General features: G+C 50.0%; 1 protein-coding gene and 1 pseudogene across 4 annotated transcripts in view; both read right to left on the reverse strand.

Moving 5' to 3' along the window:
• TfAP-2 (transcription factor AP-2) overlaps positions 1-18243 on the reverse strand; it is a 218705-nt gene that overhangs the window by 73991 nt on the left and 126471 nt on the right. For 3 of the 4 annotated variants that reach the window (XM_075669423.1, XM_075669422.1, XM_075669420.1), the window contains exons 2-3: positions 6431-6823; positions 1493-1708 (exon numbers count right to left, since the gene is read on the reverse strand). In XM_075669423.1, the coding sequence (XP_075525538.1) occupies positions 1493-1708; positions 6431-6823 (609 nt within the window). The remainder of the gene's footprint in view (positions 1-1492; positions 1709-6430; positions 6824-18243) is intronic. The other variant, XM_075669421.1, reaches the window with a different exon arrangement.
• On the reverse strand, positions 11496-11613 carry LOC142558642 (U2 spliceosomal RNA; annotated as a pseudogene).

An 18243-nucleotide genomic window follows, 5' to 3' on the forward strand; every position in this document is an offset into this window, starting at 1 on the left:
GGGTAGATCGGTCGTTTCCCGAGCTCAAAGGTAGGGGACAAGCGCGCAAGCCGAACGTGCGACTCGCTCTCGGAGGAGGAAATTGCTGATGCGAAACCACGTGACTACTGCCAACGTCCGATGTTCCGCCTATCCAAAGATCCCGGCACTGCCCGAAAAACCGGCGGACGTGCCGGCGGGACAAACGGTGGTCCGTCCGCAACAGCAGCGACGCGGCGCTGCGATGACGTTTCAATCTCGATGACTGCTCCGACGACAGGGCTCGGAACGTCTCAGAGCGCTCCAAGATAGAGGAGAGCAATCGAGAAGATCCATCCGAACGCAGGGCGCGCACCTTCTTTCAACCAGTCGAAGACAACGCCGCTCGCGAGAGCGCTCCAGAGCGCTCAGAAACAACCAGCCGAAGATAGCATAAGATTCCCAACGGATTTTTACTCTTAGCCTTGCTCCGGCTATATGGCTCATTTTTGACATTAATCAATATTTTCTTTGGTTTTGTGATCGCAAAGAGCGCCTGCGTGAGGCACTTGCAAAGCCCCGTACGTGGAAGCCCGGAATAGAGGAAACGGCTGTGAACGTACCTCGATCTGGTGGCAAAGGCAAAACACGCGCGTGCTGTTGAGTATGCGTGTGTCCCCGGTTATTTTATTTTATTTGTCCATGAGCCTGGAACACTCTGACTGTGTCATCCGGTAAAGACAACATCACATAACCGGACGCCAATTTGTGCGACAGTGTCTCCGATAGTTCCGATGGCATGAATTCAGGAGGCGCTCTTCTCCACCAGAACGATGGACACAAGAGTTCTAACGACTATTCGTATTTCGCTGTCTTTCCCCGCAAGCCACCAACTTGTTTCGATAATGTTTTGTTATTTCCTCACGGACCCGTTTTTGACTGTTTTTGTTATTTCATCACTTTTGTATCTCTTTCTTTACTACTTTTCCTGGCTAAGATCTTTTGGTGGCATTTCAGTGGCCGAACTTCCCATACTTGACAAATGGAGGAATATGTCTCGTGACAAAGACTAATTTGAAAACTGCGAAACAAGATTAGAAAGGCACAGAGACAATTTAATTGACAAGCACCTGTTGCCTGTGTTATACTGGTTGTTCTTCCTACAGTGTGGAACACTTCCTACATGTTCCGACAAGCTTCCGATACGTTCCAGCATCAGTCCAAACACCCGTCGTTCCGACACGTCATCCGACCCGATCGAACGGTCTCGACGCTCACGTGTCTACCACTTGAAACGGAATCTGAATATACCGTACATCGAAGTGCTTTCGGAACTGCCTCCTTTATCGAAACATTTTTTCGAGGTATTCGCACCATGGCGCTGCCTTGGTAGCATCATCATCATCAACCTGGCTACGCCCACAGCAGGGCGAAGGCCTCTCTCATACTTGTCCAACTAACCCGGCCTTCGTATACCACGAGCTAAAAAAAAAAAAAAAGAAAGAAAGAAAAGAAAAGAGCGTGCGCTAGTTACCTCGAGGAAGTCGTTTCCGTCGTCCGAGGAGCAGGGGCTGGTCTGTCCATCCTCGACGATGCCTGGCGGTAGACCCGCGGCGGCTCCGTGCAGTCCCAGCAGATCCTGCTCAGTCAGGTGATGGTGCGGGTGGTGCACCAGCACGTCGGGCCGCCGGGGGTACGCTGTCGGTTCGGTTCTACGCCCTTCGCCGTACGCCGGAAGGTGCATGTTCGCCTGCGGGGGGCACGGAGGGAAAGAAATGCTCTCGCTCATCGCAGTCCGTGGATTGTTGCGTCACACGTGCGACACCACGTTTAACACGTCACGTGTAAACACGGTGAACGAGAGAAATGAAGCACCGTGACAGCGCTGTCCACGCGTCGCCGGGCGAGTCCGGCTTGCTGTGTGACATGTGGCACACGAACCATCGCACGCGACATGTCACGTGTGACCCAGACTGAACGCTGGAAACAGGGTATCGTGACAGCGTCGTCTGGCACGCCGCCGGGCGAGTCTGACGTAGTACTGCGTCACACGCAACATGTCTCGTGTTATCACCCGAAGGTGTCACCAGTAGGCGAGCCTGGATAACTTCGTCACACGTGACACGTGTCACCGCGTGTGACAAATCACATATGCCACGTTGCCGCATTAAAACTTGATATCGAAGTGTTTCGGCTGCCCTTCTGAAGCACTGATCACATCCTTACTTCATTTATTTTTAAACTTATTTGCTGGGGTCTGCGCTGTATGCCGGTTTTCTTTCCTTTCTCTGTTTCTCTTTTCTTTTAGTTTCACCGAGTTTTATACCCGTAAATGCACGCTTCCGTCAAACCTTGAGGTTGGCGGCCATTGACCTTATGCCGTGCTAAGTAGGAGGGTACATACACGAATAAACAAAACGGGGGAGGTGGAGGGCGATTTACGGCGCTTCAAAACGCAAAGGCATCGTTTTCACCAGAAGTCCAGGCGACACACGGAAGGTACAAAAGTTCAAGCGTAACACACGAGTATGTATATATATACTACATCCCGAGTTACATTTCTTTCTTCATTCGCCGTCGGACCCATAAGCGGGTGCGTGCGGCATTAAGGATTCCGAGCTGCTTCTGACCGAATACGTGCCTTGTGTCGAGATATATACACAGGCACAGTCGAATGTATTCAAGACGGGCCCGCAAATGCTCAATGTTTGTTTCAGTTAACCCAAACACGACACGCGCGCGAGATGGACCGTGCCGGCGCACACGGAATAGCCAGCTCAGAGGGACGGGAGTCAAACGTCGTAATAGCATAGAAAAAAAAAAAAAAGTAGCGCGGCTGGTTAGACTTGCGAGCTTCCTCTGACGGCGTAAATATAAAAGGAGGGCTATAATATAGAAAACCAAACAAACTGGCTGTTTCTCACAGTGTGTGTGCATAACCAACACAGCATCGGGAGCTTCACTGTGTGTGTGTGGCAGTTGCGCTGTGCATATACGTGAGTGGAATCGCGGTGGTCCTATACAGTGAGGCAACAGGGGTCGGGGGAGTCATTCTATAGGCACGTAGCGTCACCCGCATTAGAGCATCGCGAATGGCATGCATTGGCGTCACGCTACAGGTCTGCGATGGCTGGTCGTTATCTAAACGCGTGTGTGCAGCACCGAAATGCCAAGTTGTGCGGTCATTCCCTGCGGCACCGCCACAAGTGCCGATTCGTCTTATCTTCTAGCTACGTAGATAAGGAAGCAGGATTCACGACATTTGCGCCTATACGAGTACGCGTAATTGCGGAGAAAAGAAACAACATTGCCTGCGCGTGTGTGTGTCTGCGCAATCGTGGAGAAACGAAACAAGAAATGCGAAATATGCAATCGCGTAATTAAGGACCACTGTTCGCTATCTATACAATCGTCAATACAATCGCGTACAAGTGAAAGAGAACAAGAAATTCCGGACGCCGAAGTTTGGGCGTCTTGCTTGGTGAACGTTGGACTGACGACGCGGTTGCCTTTGACGCGTTTGACCTCGGGTTCCTGCTTTCCTTTGCCCAACTTTCAGACCATATGAGAGTTTAGGCCTGGTCGTCAACGTATTACAGTTAACTGAATACCGGATATGCATATGGCGGCGGCAGCGCTGGTAGCGCCTCCTTGTGACGATTTATCAACCACAACTATTTAGTAACGTTCACGTGATTCGTTATTGTTCTTGCAGAAGGATGTTACACTCCTGTATCACGTGAAGGCGAAAGCCTGCTTCACACTTGGTAATGCGCCGTCTCTCGCATCGTCGCATTGCTGCTTTCGCAGTTCGGCTTCTTTCGGCTCGCCTACGACGCTTAGCTGCGGCTTCGCGCGCTCGCACAGCAGGGTCCGGCTCGCGCCAACGACGTTTCTCCTCTGCACTACTCCGCATCCTCTCAGCAGGGGATTGAAACGTATGCTGTTGTGTGTGTAGTATGGGTGAGTTCAATGAATGTATGCACTGTTCGCTTCACATTGCTGAGCATTTGTCCACAGCTTTACGGGGATATGGGCCATTGAGAAGGTCACACGTTCTTTTTAGTCTTTTTTTGTACCACTCGACTAGACGGCGCGTTTCTGTGCGTTTCATGCATGATTACAATAAATCTATGCACTGTACGCTTCACTTTGCTGATTGATTGTAGCCTCTGAATTACGAAAGGCTACAATGAGTTTTTGAATGAATTTCTTGCTTCCTTAGGGGGGTGTGAGCATTTGCTGATGATAACAGTTTTTGTACCATTGCACAGGACGACGCGCTTCTTTCAGGGCCATCGGAGGTATGAGCCACTTAAGGATTTTGCCTTAAAAGAAAAATGACTGCTGACAACGCCTTTCTACCAATAGATGGGCAAAACGGTGTTGTAAGGACAGTGGCGCCTGCAGTGGCTGACGTAAGCGCCGCAAGATGATGTTATCACTGCTGCGCACGTCTGTCACCGGCAATCCGCAATCAGTAATACGTCACGGAAAGGCTAGCATATGCTATATTAGGGAGCTTTTTTTTAAAACAGCGGGTCCGAAGTTAGCGGACGCAACATATAATGCATACAAATAACCCCACCTGGATGTTATGCGTGCAAACAACTCCAGCGGATGTTCTGCACATGCGCAGAAGTACCCCGGCTAGCGCGCTATTGGTAGCCGCTCGTTAACGGGGCAAGATTCGCATATGGCGTTCGTTTTTATGCCAATATGTGGTCTTTCTTGAATGCCGAGCAAATTTTCACCGGCTAACTGTCACTTTGTCCACTTTTCACCACTGAAAATGTTTGATAATCACTTAATTTTCAACGTGCACCTAGTCCTTGGGTGCAGTTAGACTAAAAGGAAAGAATGACACGTGTGCAGTTACGCTATCTTTAGAACGAATGTCCATGCACGATCATCGATGGCCAGCTACGCATAAATTGCTGCCTATGTTAAAACCAATATATATATATATATATATATATATATATATATATATATATATATATATATATATATATATATATATATATATATATATATATATATATATATAACAACCTTGCGGTGTTCAGGGCAGCGTCTATAACGGTCAGGGATGCAGAGTTTACTATCCGAGAACTGGATTGATTCCCAAATTATCATGGTTTGCTTAGAAGCCCCGAGTGATATGCGAATTACATGGCGATGAACTCTACAAAAAGATGGAATCTCAATGGAATTGATCCTATCTTTTGTCGGAACGGAATGGAATGGAAATGACATGGCTTCGTTTATGTAGATGTCCCTTCACTCGTGGAAGTATCGATCATGCGCTAGCGCGGGCACGCAACCATCTTTAGGCATCTATCCGCCACGCTATTAGAGAGTTTTACGGCTTCGGCAAGTTTCTTACCCTTTCCAATATACCGGGTTACCGGAGGCGTAAGCATTAGGAGGGCGGATTGGTGACGCCACCTGGTGGCGCAGAACTCAACCAAACAAGCACAAGTGTACTCTACTTCGCTGCTGGTAAGGATTTTCGAGAACGAGGTAATCGTGAGCACACTACTTTCTTAAACGTCGTTTCGACAAGAATGCCCATGAAACACGAATACCCACGGAACACTTAATCATGTTGGTTAAGGTATATATGATGCGTGGGAAGCACTGCTTACGGTATTTCACGTATCGCCCATATGCTGGAACGATCGAAAATTGATCAAGCAGGCGGAGATTCATGGGTAAAAAACGGCGGGCGCATAGAAAACAAGAACACAAGAAAGAAAAAAGGCGTGTGTTCTCGTGCTTCTTGCGTCCGTATCTATTACGCCTGTCTTTTCGGTTCCATGAGACGCCTACTGGCTCGAGACTCTAAACTCCACGCAAATTAAAGGAAAGGAATTACGTCAGCATAACCCATTCCATGTAATGGAATTGAAAGCACTACTCTGTAGTGCTGACACATACTGGCCGCCTGTACGACATGTTGTTCGGGTATCCTGTGCATTCGGACTTTCGTATTGGCTCGCGACACCTTCGACTCCGCGGAAATGAAAGCATAGCGCCTTACTCCACTGCACCCCATCCCATGGGATGGGAAAGTAATCGAAAGCTTGAGGGGTATTCTGTAAGAGTTCACCCAGTGGACTGTCCATTTCGGCCGCAGCTGATTGGCTGGGGCCACTTGTCTCCTCCTCCCTCGTACAGCTGCATCCAATCAGCAGCGGCCGAAATGGACAGCCCAATAGGTGGACTCTTACAGAACCTCCCCCCCCCCCCTTACTCTGCGATGCTGGCACGCACTGACCGCCTTATGGGACGTTGCTCAGGCGTCCCATGCTTACGAAATTTCGCATCGGCTCGCGACGCCTTCGACTTCGCGGAAGTAAAGGCATGAAGGGGATTGCGCCGCACTGCATCCCCTGCAATCCCACGGAATGGGGAAATGGAATTGAGAGTCCTCCGCTGCGTAGAACGCTGCCACACAGACACGCACACTGACCGCCTGTAGGAGATCGTCCTCGGGTCTCCTGGAGAGCCCACGCTGGTGTCCCGCGGCCGGGTGCAGCTGGTGGTACTGCTGCGGCCCGGCGAGGCTGTTGAGGTGGTGCGACGCGTACGGGTCGTGGAAGTCGAGCTGCTGCTGCGTCGGCGTGGGCAGGTTGTACGGGGGCGGGAAGTAGGGCGGCTGGAAGTCGGCCGACGAGGGCGTCAGCCGCGGTGGCGGCGGCGGAGGGGGTCCGCCGCCGAACGAGGAGCCGCCGCCGGAGCCCCCGACCAGGGCCCCCGGCGTGCCCGGGTTCGGCGAGCTGAGGCTCGTGATGGGCCCCAGGGCGGCCGCGGCGGCCGCTGCGGCGGCAGCGTGGCCGCTCACCAGGTCGCGCCGGTCCTGCGACGACGAGACAGAGGGGCACACGCGACGGTCACGAACCAGATGCGGAAAGAAATGGGCGGGTTGGTGCATGGAACCACGACTAATACGGAGCGCGAAGTTCGCACTCCGAATTAAACCACTTGAACAGCGTGATGAGCACCATCAACATCACCATCCACGACCGGCTATGGGGACACGCAAGTTCTTTAAATAATCTGCAACAGGCAGTGTGTTCAATGGGTCGGGTTGGTTCATCTTTAGAATAAAAACAGGAACAGCGCCACACAGGTCCTGCGGTCTGTCCTGTGCTGCGCTGTTCCTGTTTTTATTGGAACAGGCAGTAACCTCGATACGCATTGCAAGAAATGCGGACGCTCTCGAGAGGTGAGCGATACAGCCAAAAAACCGAAGAGCACTGTGAAATCTATGAAGCATGCGAGATAGCGAAGAAAGGCGCAGCGTGTGCATAAGCGCTCCGTCGATTAATTTGTTTGATAAAGAGGCGGAATTCTTGTATCGTCATCCACGTGCGCGTCTTCTTGGCTGTGGCAATTGCGATGACGTCGCGATTACCCCTTCCCTAGCGTGTAATCGTATTCCGCGAGCGGCATGCAATAAACGTTAGCTGAACGTCAGCGTTTCGTTGTTCGTATTCGGTCTTGTCCCATCCTTCGCGCTGTTTACACTTTGATATGTGTGATCTGGCCTACGTCAACACTATAAATCATCATCATCATCATTCATCAAGCATTTAAAAGGTACATTTCTGAAGTAATACATAAGAGAGAGAGAGATAAAGCAAGGTGAAGAAATGCAGGGGAGGTCAACCAGACGAGCATCCGATTTGTTACCCTACACGGAGGGAAAGGGGGAATTGAAAGATGAGTGTGAGCACAGATGCACACGATGATTATTAACGGCCAATGAGGCCGGTGCACTTCAAGAATTGTTCCAGTGCGGAAACAGCTTTCTACATGACGGAAGGAGCGAAGAAAACTGAAACATACAAGACTGCAACCAAAGCACGGCGAGCGGAAACGTCGTATTTCTAGCAAATTAAGCAACCCGTGGGTACTGTTGCCGTTTGATAAAACTAGACACCCCCGCTTAAGTGCGCATGTTTTCACGAAATACTGCTCTTATAAATAATGCAGGAAGACATATGGCACTTTGCGCCCTACTTTAGTAAATAATCGACCATTTTTTTACAGACGAAACGCTGTTCGTGAGTCGCGTCTTGAAGGAGCTTTGGTTATCCTAGAAAGGCGCACAGAGCGAAGTCCCCAAATACAATAAGTATGAAGTAAAGTGAGAAGAAGGAAAAGTAAATAAAAGGAAGAACGACGTCGCACTGCATGCGATCCTGTGCAAGCCAATTCTCCATTAAGCCGTCTGCGCAACACGTGACCTAACGCTCGGCGTATACACGGTCCAGTGTGTTTCGCTAGCGGTAGGTTTTAATCAACGCTCACTTTGTTCGGGTGCTTTAAGAACCATCGTGCGCTTTGCTCCGGCTATGCCTGTGCAATTTCAATTGTTCATCGTAACGAATACATCTATATATCGTCTTCGCTGCAGCGTTCCAGCATGGCTATCGGATGTTGCTGTCGCCATCCGGATTTCGTCTGCTCCTCTTTCTTCTTTCTTTCCGGAGGAGCGTGGAAGGCACTTTAAATGGTGAATTCCACTGGTCGATCTGGGCGACGTTTTCTTGCCCCGTGGCAAAGAAATTGAATTCTCCTGGTCGATTGGGATCAACCGGAGCGCGACTCGTTGATCCGTCGAGCAGAAGACGGATTTCACCGGAACTCCGACGATGTGTTGGCGTCACTTCCGGATCGGTCGGGTGGCTCGGCTGTTGTCAGCCCTTTCTTGAGGCGCCGTTTGGTAACCCTGTGCAGTTGTTTACATTCTCGGAATGGCGTTCGTTCAACCGAGCGGCAGTGCTCCTTGCCTTGAGCGATTCTGACAGCAGCTCTAGTTCCTTGGAAAGTAGCAGCTGTGACGACAGGGTGTTTGTACGTGCATTACGATATGACGAAATCGCGATATGGCTGGCGGATATGGCGGCAGCCGAACTGCCGCTGCGCTCACTGCCGCAGCACGTTTATTTTTCGCCGGTCGATCACATTAGGTCGCTCTGCGGCGGATTCGGCACCTCCGCTCCGAGTCGACCAGTGGAATTCGCCAAAACTCACCGTAATACGATCACGTGTTTTGAAAGGGCCACCTTGTCGAATAGGCATCACGACGCGATCGCAAGGGTGGGGGATAGCCGAGGCTTAATTATTACACACGTTGTAATGCCGACATTTGTGTAAGCCGGACAGTGGTGTACCATTATTGAAGAGCTGGATTTCATGCACACGGCCGTGGTAATCTATATATCACAGTTTGCTTTCTGGCTGGTTCCGTATTTTGTGTGTGTGTGTGTGTGTGTGTGTGTGTGTGTGTGTGTGTGTGTGTGTGTTTGTGCGTGTGCGCGCGCGCTAAAGCTTCTCGTTTTTCTCCAATAAACTTCAATCGAAAGTTGTAGCGCTATAGGCGTGTCTCTCACTGCATTCTTGTGTTTCGTGAAGTTAGCGCTACTTATGACCATGCATAGCGCAACCAACAAACCCTATTTTCCGTTCTATTGAAGTTTTGAGCCAACCAGAGAGACCGCACGTAGCAGCTCCACAGGCCCATCAGTACTGATAAGATGGCGAATTTGACAGTGTCTAGAATAACGCCTGTCGCCGTATTTAATTTCGCCGTATCGTAAGAGTGCCGCCATCTCTGATTGGTTCGAAATGACAAGATGGAGGAATTTAGCAATGTACCGAATAGCGCGCTGAATTTCACATTCACACAACAGCACCACAGCACCGCCTTTCATTAGGTTAGCACAAAATAATATATGGTATCGATGAAGGTCACGAAATGAGTCATCCTTAAACGGGTCCATCTTCGCGTCCATTAGCGCCAGCGCGCGTAGCTTGTCATGTTTTTTGTATCCATGTGCGCAACGCGCTACATTAGAAAGCTTTAGCGTGCCCAGTATTCAAGGAAACGCGGACTGTTTGGGTGGTTTGCTAAATGAGTGGGGGTGTAAAGTGAGCAGCTGGGGCCGCGACGACACCTGGTGGCGCAGTACTCAACCCGAAAAAGACAAAGCTATTATTGCGATTAACAAGTGTGTTATACTTCGCTGTTGGTGTGACTTGGCGTGACTGCGGCGCGATTGTGATGCTGCCAAAAAATACACCTGGGCTGCGAGGTAGAATACGCTTGGTTAGTGCAGTAGTAGCTCTCTGTGTTTGTCTGGTTGAGTTATGCGCCGCCAGGTGGCACGCACCGGTGCGGCCGCTCACGTTTTACGCGTCCGCCTATCCGGCAAGACGCCCAGTTCACCGGAACACCAGACTCGCTAAAACTGTGTTACTTTATCTGTATTACAGCGCCGGAGTTCTCTCTGGTAAACTTTTCTGTTTTTTTGCCGAAAACTGTAATGGGAGCCGCGCATGCCACCGCGCCAACTCTCTAACGTCCAGTCCCGGCCTGCCGCTCAACGTATTACGCATCCGCCCATCCGGCAAAACGTCCAGTCCATCAGAGCACCAGACACGCTAAAACTTTGTGTTAACTGTATTATAGCGCCGGAGTTCTCTCTGGTAAACATTTTTATTTTTTTTTAGCCGAGAACTGTGATGGGAGCAGCACAACCACTGCGCCAACTCTCTCCCGTCCAGTCCCGGCCGGCCGCTCAACGTTTTACGCCTCTGCCCATCCGGCAAAACGCCCAGTTGAGCGGAACACCAGACACGCTAAAAACTCTCTATTACCCTATCTGTACTAGCACCTGGTAATTTTTTTTTTTGCAGAAAACAGCGATGGGAGCAGCGGAGCCACCGCACCAACCCCTTCCCCGTCCAGGCGTGTCTCAAGCCGCAGGGGCTTGCGCCGGGCAGGCCGCGACCCGCGTCACCCGTCGTCTCGATTCGCGGCGCGCGAACGGAGGTCGATATACCCGCGGAGGCGGCGGCCGTTGCTGCGGTCGATCCACGCCCCGACACCAACGCCCGATCCGTCTCTCTCCATTGTGGCCGCCCCCCTTCCCACCCCGCGCACGGCAGTCGCAGCCGCTTGCGCGGCAGGGCTCCGGCGGACAGCCTCTTCCGGCCCCCGAGCGAGGATCGAGTGTGGCTGCCCCGAACGAGCTTCCGTTCTCGGACTGGCAAGGAACCGCGCCTTGTTCGATGGGAACGCGCAGCTATACCGCGGCGGCGTGCACCGCGTGTCAAACGAGCCCGCGGAACCTAACCTAACCTAACCACGGTACATACAGGCGCTGAAAGAGCTACGCTAAATTAATGTAGACCGGAAGACTGCTCTTTCGTAACTTCATTTTCGTTCATTTGGTCGCAAAGGGTTGACAACTAGAAGGGAGGGGAGCGAATGACATCTCCTTTTTAATATTTATTCCACGCTGACCGCTTCCGCCAGTATTACGCCGCGCTTTAACAGTCGCGTTTTAGCTTGTCGCTTTTGAAACCATTTAGGCGCACGAAAGAGTTCTCAAAACTGATTGGGTTGATTGTTTAGAGCGTGTTTCTTTTCTTTCTTTCTTTTTTTTGAGAAGTTGTATATAGATATGGCTAGGGTTCCATGTCTTTCTCGTGTCCGTGAGTTAACAATAAAAGAAAGGTGAGGGTGGGCCGATCCCGGACATAGTGCAATACCGGGCCGACCCGCAGCGGAGATGAAGCACGCTTCAAGCTCTGCGCCCCAAATAATAATAATAATAATTTATGAAATAAATAAATCGAGATGCATTGTTTCAAGTCGATGGGTGTGCTGGAATTTTGTGAACAGCACATGGACTCACGAGCAGAAGGCGCTGCCATATACGCAAAGGTCTAAATGTATGCATACAACCATGGAGCCTTGACCGCAAGAGGACAATGCCACCGACTGTGGGGACGTCTGTGCCGTACAAACGCAAGACGGTATTGTGGCATCTACGGTGTATATATCGCCAGGCCCACCCAAGTGTGAAACCAAGAAGGTCCTGACCACGCACTTTGCATGTGTTAGCCGTGATGACACTACCCCTGTTGTAATCACCGTTGGAGACTTTAATGTGCACATTTCAAAACCAGACAAGAAAGAATGGTTCAGTCAGTTAGTGCTAGAAGTGTTTAGGCTGAAGTGGCACACCAATCCAAGTCTTTCAACTGGTCAACAACGGGCGTGTATAGATTTAGCTTTGGCCAAGATTGTGTCTAAGTTTGCAACCGAACCAACCAGTGTATAACACGGTAATCACAAAGCTATTGTCACTACCATTACCAAATGATGAAAATAAATACATGTATCCTCGTCTAACCCAGCGCGATGTGCTACAGGTTCGCCGGTCGTTCACCTTCACAGGGTGGAATGACTCCTAATTTTTAATTTTTTTTTTCGCGATTTCGTTCTCCTTCGCCGATAAACGCAGTCTGCTCCTTCTGGAAGGATGTAACCGCATAGCAGACGACTGAGAGAGGCTGAGCGAGATCCAGGACGTCGCTATGTTCCGCTCCTCTAGTGCACGCGACCACTGTTCGCTTCATTACGTCACGACACAGGCACCGCCTGAAAAGCGACACCGACACAGTGGTTCGTAGAAAAGCCGTTGCAGCAACTTGTTTGGAGCCGTTCAGCGTCTCGCCACCGTTTCTCCTTCTATTTTGATGTCTAGGACCTCGACTTAACGCATAAAGACGGACAATAGAAAATATCGCGCCACCACTCCTCCAAATCGAATTAAGTCACACGTTGTCCATTAATTAAGAGGAGCACAGCAGTTGCTAAAGCCGCCAACGGTGCGCAGAGAACGCGAGGGGCCAACAGGGAGGCCGCGAGTGGATCACGAGGTTAACCCGTCGTGTCTCATTGCGCTTCTGTTTGCAGCCGCGACAAACTAAACTATAGCCAACGGCACGTTTTGATTTTAAATAGCGCGCGCGCGCTCACACGCATGGACAGGCTGACAGAGAAAGAAACAGAACGTTCCACCGCAAAGTGCTTGTGAACAGAAAATGCTACATCCCACGACCTCTTCACCCGTCCTCGCGTCCTCTAGGTGCGTGCGTTCTCCCATGCAAAACGCGCTTAGGACAAAACGCGTAAAAGCTAAGAAAGAAAAGAAAGATGACAAGAAAAAGCTAATGAAAACAAGAACACGGGGAAACATTAAAGGGGCCGCGCGTGCGCGACAGTCTAACGGGTCGGCGATTGAACAAAAGCAGCGTTTTCTTTTTTTTCTCTCTCTTCCGAACGCCACGACCGAAACGCGCGGATGACGGGATGACAGGCGAAGCTCCCAAAAGCTTGCGCGCTCTCCGTGTTCCACACGGTGTACCACGTGCATGCGAGAAATAATAAAGCCGCGACCAGTTTCCGCAGGCCCGCCTGACCCAGTCACGCGCACTTCAATCCGTCGCCTTCCCAGAGAAGCCAGAAACATTGCCTTTCTGTCCGCGGCTTCGCCGTTCAAACATTGCTCACTGATTACGGGACCGGGAAAAACGCTGGAGAACAAACAGACCACGCGTTACATTAATTCCTGGTTGGCGTTTTGTGAGGCTGCGAGAAAAAAAAAAAACTGCGGGGGGGAAAACAATGGTCCGGAAAAGAAGACAAGCACAAGAAAGACGCAAAGAAGTACGGAAACGAAGGAATTTCACGAAAGTCGGTCGGGGCTCAGGGCTCGGAACGTTTACGAAGCGGCGGCCTGCGTGTTACAAGGCACGCTTGATTGAAAGCAGGCCAACGCATGCACGTGTATAGTGCGAGCGCAATTGCGGTGCCGCGCGGACGTTGCAGTCCTTGAACAGTTATGATTTACATACTTCAGCGAAATTAGTTGTTGGCCCCAAACATGCATGCGGCCCGTAACCACACTAAGCGAGATTAGACAAACGGTCGGCCTTCAGGATCGAAGTCGACTATTACACCTGCTAAAGCTAGAGACAGCAGTCGTTCTGGCCAGTTTCGCGAGCCTCTTTTCACGCTACGAAAACAAACAAAGGAAAGACAGCTGCAACTTATACATAAGTAACATCGAGTGTTCCTCGGATCCGAACTAAATCAACCATATAGAAGACTTGTCACTGCGATTGCAAGGCTCCGGTTAAACTCGTCCTGCAACTTTCGTTCGGTTGTTTGGACTAACTGAGGCGATCAATAGCTCTGGAATGGCACACAGTCACAAAGTGATGTGCTTCTTTCACGACCAGTTACTGCTGCTTGAGAAATGCGACTTGAGTGAATATAGTTTCAAAAGAAGACGAATAAAGAAACGTTTCGGATGAATCAACTTCTGTGACACGTCTCAGCGAACGCCCAATGCAACGCTTTGTAAAAGACACTAGAGGAACACTTCAGTCCGTGCAACCGTTTTCATTAAATTACCCTACATCACCAGGCTCCCTATTGATTTGTCGTTATCCCCCTGCTCATCAATGAAGGGAGTGTGATAACTCATGAATCGTATAGCAATGTTAAGGGGGGGGGGGGGGAATCTGAAATTTCCAAGCGATCGTTCCAAAGCCCTGACAAAACATTTTCGAGGACTATAAGGCATCATTATGTTTCACAGATTAAAAACAAAGCATTGTCTATAACGGGCAAAAAGAAATGTCACAACAAAACAAACAAACAAGAAATGGGTAAAGGGCAAAGAAAGACCCGATCAAAGCACCTTTAACTATCGCAAACGAGCGTTTTGGATACCACAATATACGCTAAGCGAACTGGATTGCCGTGGATTGTGCCTCGCCTTTACACTGACACAATATCCCCAAATGATACCCGTGGATCTCTAAGAACCGAGTCAAGTCTAAAGGCCTTCAAACTGCATTGAAAATGAAATTTCGATATTCGGGGGTCTTCAACGTGCTCTCAATGAGCGCAACGAAATCTGGAAGCCCGCGGCCTCGGTGAGCCGAAATTCCTGTGGAGAGCTTTCTGGGGATGGCTTCTTACTTGGCTTCTTAGACACGGCTGTAGAGCTTCAATTAATCTATCTGTTTATGCGTATCTATGCCGAGTAGCAGTTCTAGCCATATGCCAATCACGCGCCGTCGAGGCGCTGCCTTCCAAAGCTATTGGCTGGCTGACCATGCCAACGGAGGATCTTGCATAATTATATCAACGCTTTCTTCGGTGCGCAACGTCCGCCATAGACAGCGTGCAGGTGGAGTGTAATGAAATATAACCTGCAAGATATATATGCAAATATAACTTGCATATGAACACGGAGGATTGGGCTTGAATCGGCCGGTAGTAGGAAAAGCGGGGGTAGAAAGCATAATGAGAAATTTGTAAATTAAAGATACGATATTGAATGAATAGCACTCATTTATATAAATTTTGGAACTATGTATTGTAGAATAGGCACTACTAATATCTTTGTCATAAAGAAATTAACATAGTAGTATCGAATGTCCTTCCTTCTTTTCGACATTTACGCGCGAGAGAATGTGTGTCTAGGCCAATTACCCACAGTCGGGACGCCGACTGGCAGCTTACTGCTATGCTTGAAAGCAAAGGTATGCAGTCACTGCATTACACTGGCGCTAACATAGGGGGCAGAAACTTTGAGGTTAACAAAGAAGCTTGTGAACAAGTTAAGCACCAAATGCAACGAGCGCGATGGGACGAAAAACATGAAGCGTAACTTTTAAGAGACATGAAAGCTGTGGTGTGTATGAGAGAGCGAACGGAGTTAGCCGATATTCCAGTCGACAACAGGAGGAAGCGATGAAGTTGGGCTGGCTATGAAATGCGTAGGGCAGACAGCCGATGTTCTACAGACCACCGAGTGTCTGCGCTAAGCACTACATTACAGAGTTGCACAATGCATGCAAAGAGAAAGGAAGCGCAGTAGAGGACGGAAGAGAAGCTGGTTGCTGTGACGAATTGGGAAATTTAGGCAAAAGATGGGGGTCAGCTGGCGCATGACATGGGTAAGGCGAAAACGCTGGGAGAGGCCTTCTGCCTGTAGCGGCCGTAAATATGATGGCCATTAGTGGTGACGACGACAAAGTTCACTGAGGATAACGATGACCATGACAATCTTATATCCATGTGCAAGCAAGTGTAAAGTAAGTATAGCAGTGGAAAGGAGAGGGCAACATGTATTGTAATCAAGTTTTTGTGAAACAAATTTAAGACCTGAACAATCGATAGAGCAACCCATATCCGCAGCCAACTGTCGCAACAAACAGTATACACATTTGAAGACCAAAACACCGACAGGCGCTCAACAAGTCCTCCTTGTGTCCGCGACGAAGAAGGCGAAAAAGGAAATCTAGAAGTGTGAACGAAAGAAATTAGTAGAGTAACCTAAATTCGGCCATTCTGTTAGGGCCCTGCAACTACAGAAATCATGCGAAAAAAAAAAAAAAAAGATAGCTCTGCACAGTCGAAACGACTTTCAACTCTCGGTGTATTCCTTGCGGCTCTGCCTGCTTGAGGAGTTGTCGTTCTACCCTATTTTTACGCGCACTGCAAAACGCGAGCGAATAAGAAAGAAAGAAAAAAGAAAGAAAGGAATGGAGGCCACAGCAAAGCAGCCACGTACTGTAGGAGGTATTGCAGTGCAGTCGACCACGAAATGCAAAAAGAAAAAAGGAAGTTACAGTGCAAATCGCGTTGCTTGCTAGGCGACGTTTTTTTCCCATCGCACGCACCGCTGATTCAAGGGAAAACGGAACGCACCGGGCATGCGACCACGACAAGGCGACGAGGACGAGCCCTGCCAACGCCAACTAGTGGGCCAAGGTGCGCCTCTAGCAGCTGTTACCCTTTCCCTCATTGCAGGTTAGCCAGCCGGACTTATTCTAGTTCACATTCATTTATTTCATCTACCTCTCTCTCTCTCTCTCTCTCCTCCTTTTCAAAATCCGGCAAGTGTAGTGCTTCGAGGAACGCTTCGAGGCAAAAGCCTTCATATTCGTTCTTCGTTCCCGGCCATTAAAACGCGAAACGGACACGTAGGCGTAAACCATATGACAGACCGTTACGACTAGTCATACCAGGACCGTGAACAATCTCCAAACAAGTTTCTGACAAGTTTCCAACTACCCACGTTGTCATTTACCCGAGGCTTCGCGGGACGGATCGGAAGCTCTCTTTAGCACACAGTACGAGCAGTAGATTTGTTTACCAAGCAGGCGGTAAACGGATGTGCGCGAAGACCATCCGCTCCGTCGGTGGACGCGTCCCCATGTAAGCACACGGTTGTACCTCACAAAGGAATAAAAGAAAATGGAAAACAAAGGAAGAAAGAAAGCAATTAACAGGATCGCCGACAGTGAACGACGGCACATCCACAAAGCCACGACACTCTCAGATCGCAAGCTCGCCGTTCGCAATGTGGACATCGCGCCTTCGTCGTTCCGTAGGAGGCGCGCGCCTTTCTGTATTTTTCTTCTCTGCGCCCCCCTTTGCCGCGTCGCCTGAGCTGCGGAGAGCGAGAACGCTGGTCGCGGGCGGCAACAAGAAGCAGAAGAGAAGAAGTAGAAGAAGGAAGGGGGGGCGGCCCCTTTGCGAAGCGCGGGCAGAGGAGGAAGCGAAGCGCGCTCACAGCAGGTTAAAAATCGGCGCGCAGGAATAAATGGCCGCCGCTCCGAGAAAAACACTCGGGGCGACGCCCTAGGGAAGGGCAGCGCGGCGATGCACCCCGCATGCCGATCGCCATCGACATCGCTCACTCGCCGCCATGTTCGCCGCCGCCGCCGCCTCCCTGGGCCTTCTGCTCTTCCTCTGGTCGCTGCCGATATGCGCGCCGTGCAAGAACAGAGCAGCGCATCGAAAGCCCGTAACAGGGTTCCTACAGCAATCGCCAGGGGGGAATGCGGCGCTAGTGTCTACGGGAGCTAAAAGGACGGCGGTTCAGCCTGCATGGTATGACACGTGGTTTACACTGGCCGGCATTTACGAAGAGAATCTTGCGCTAGAATTCTTGGGAAGTGCAAATTTGAGTCAATCTGGTTGGTAAACGCATTGTCAGCGATGACGGCCGGCCAATGCTAAAAGCACTCGCGAAAGAAACAAAATCTTTGTGAATTCTGCCCCTTGTGAGTGGAGCGTCGTAGCTTGATATGATTTTGCGCCTCAAGACCACACAAAACTAAGTGCATGGATATGCCTAAGCATTGTCCTGGCTTGATACAACATTGTGCGTTTAGAAATTGATTTCATTCAGCAAATTATTGCGTTATAATTGTAATAATTCGCAACGATGCCGCCTTTCCCAGAGACCTATTGTCTTATTGCGTTAAGAAAATACGACCCATCTTGGGAATTTAGAAAGGTAAAGCGTAATGAAACCACGAGAACGTCTAAAGAAAGGAGCACGAAGATTAGACAAGGATATCCATAGTTCCCATGACAACTGACTGATC

Source organism: Dermacentor variabilis, chromosome 9 (assembly GCF_050947875.1).
Source record: "Dermacentor variabilis isolate Ectoservices chromosome 9, ASM5094787v1, whole genome shotgun sequence".
In the NCBI taxonomy this organism is placed as follows: Eukaryota; Metazoa; Arthropoda; class Arachnida; order Ixodida; family Ixodidae; genus Dermacentor; species Dermacentor variabilis.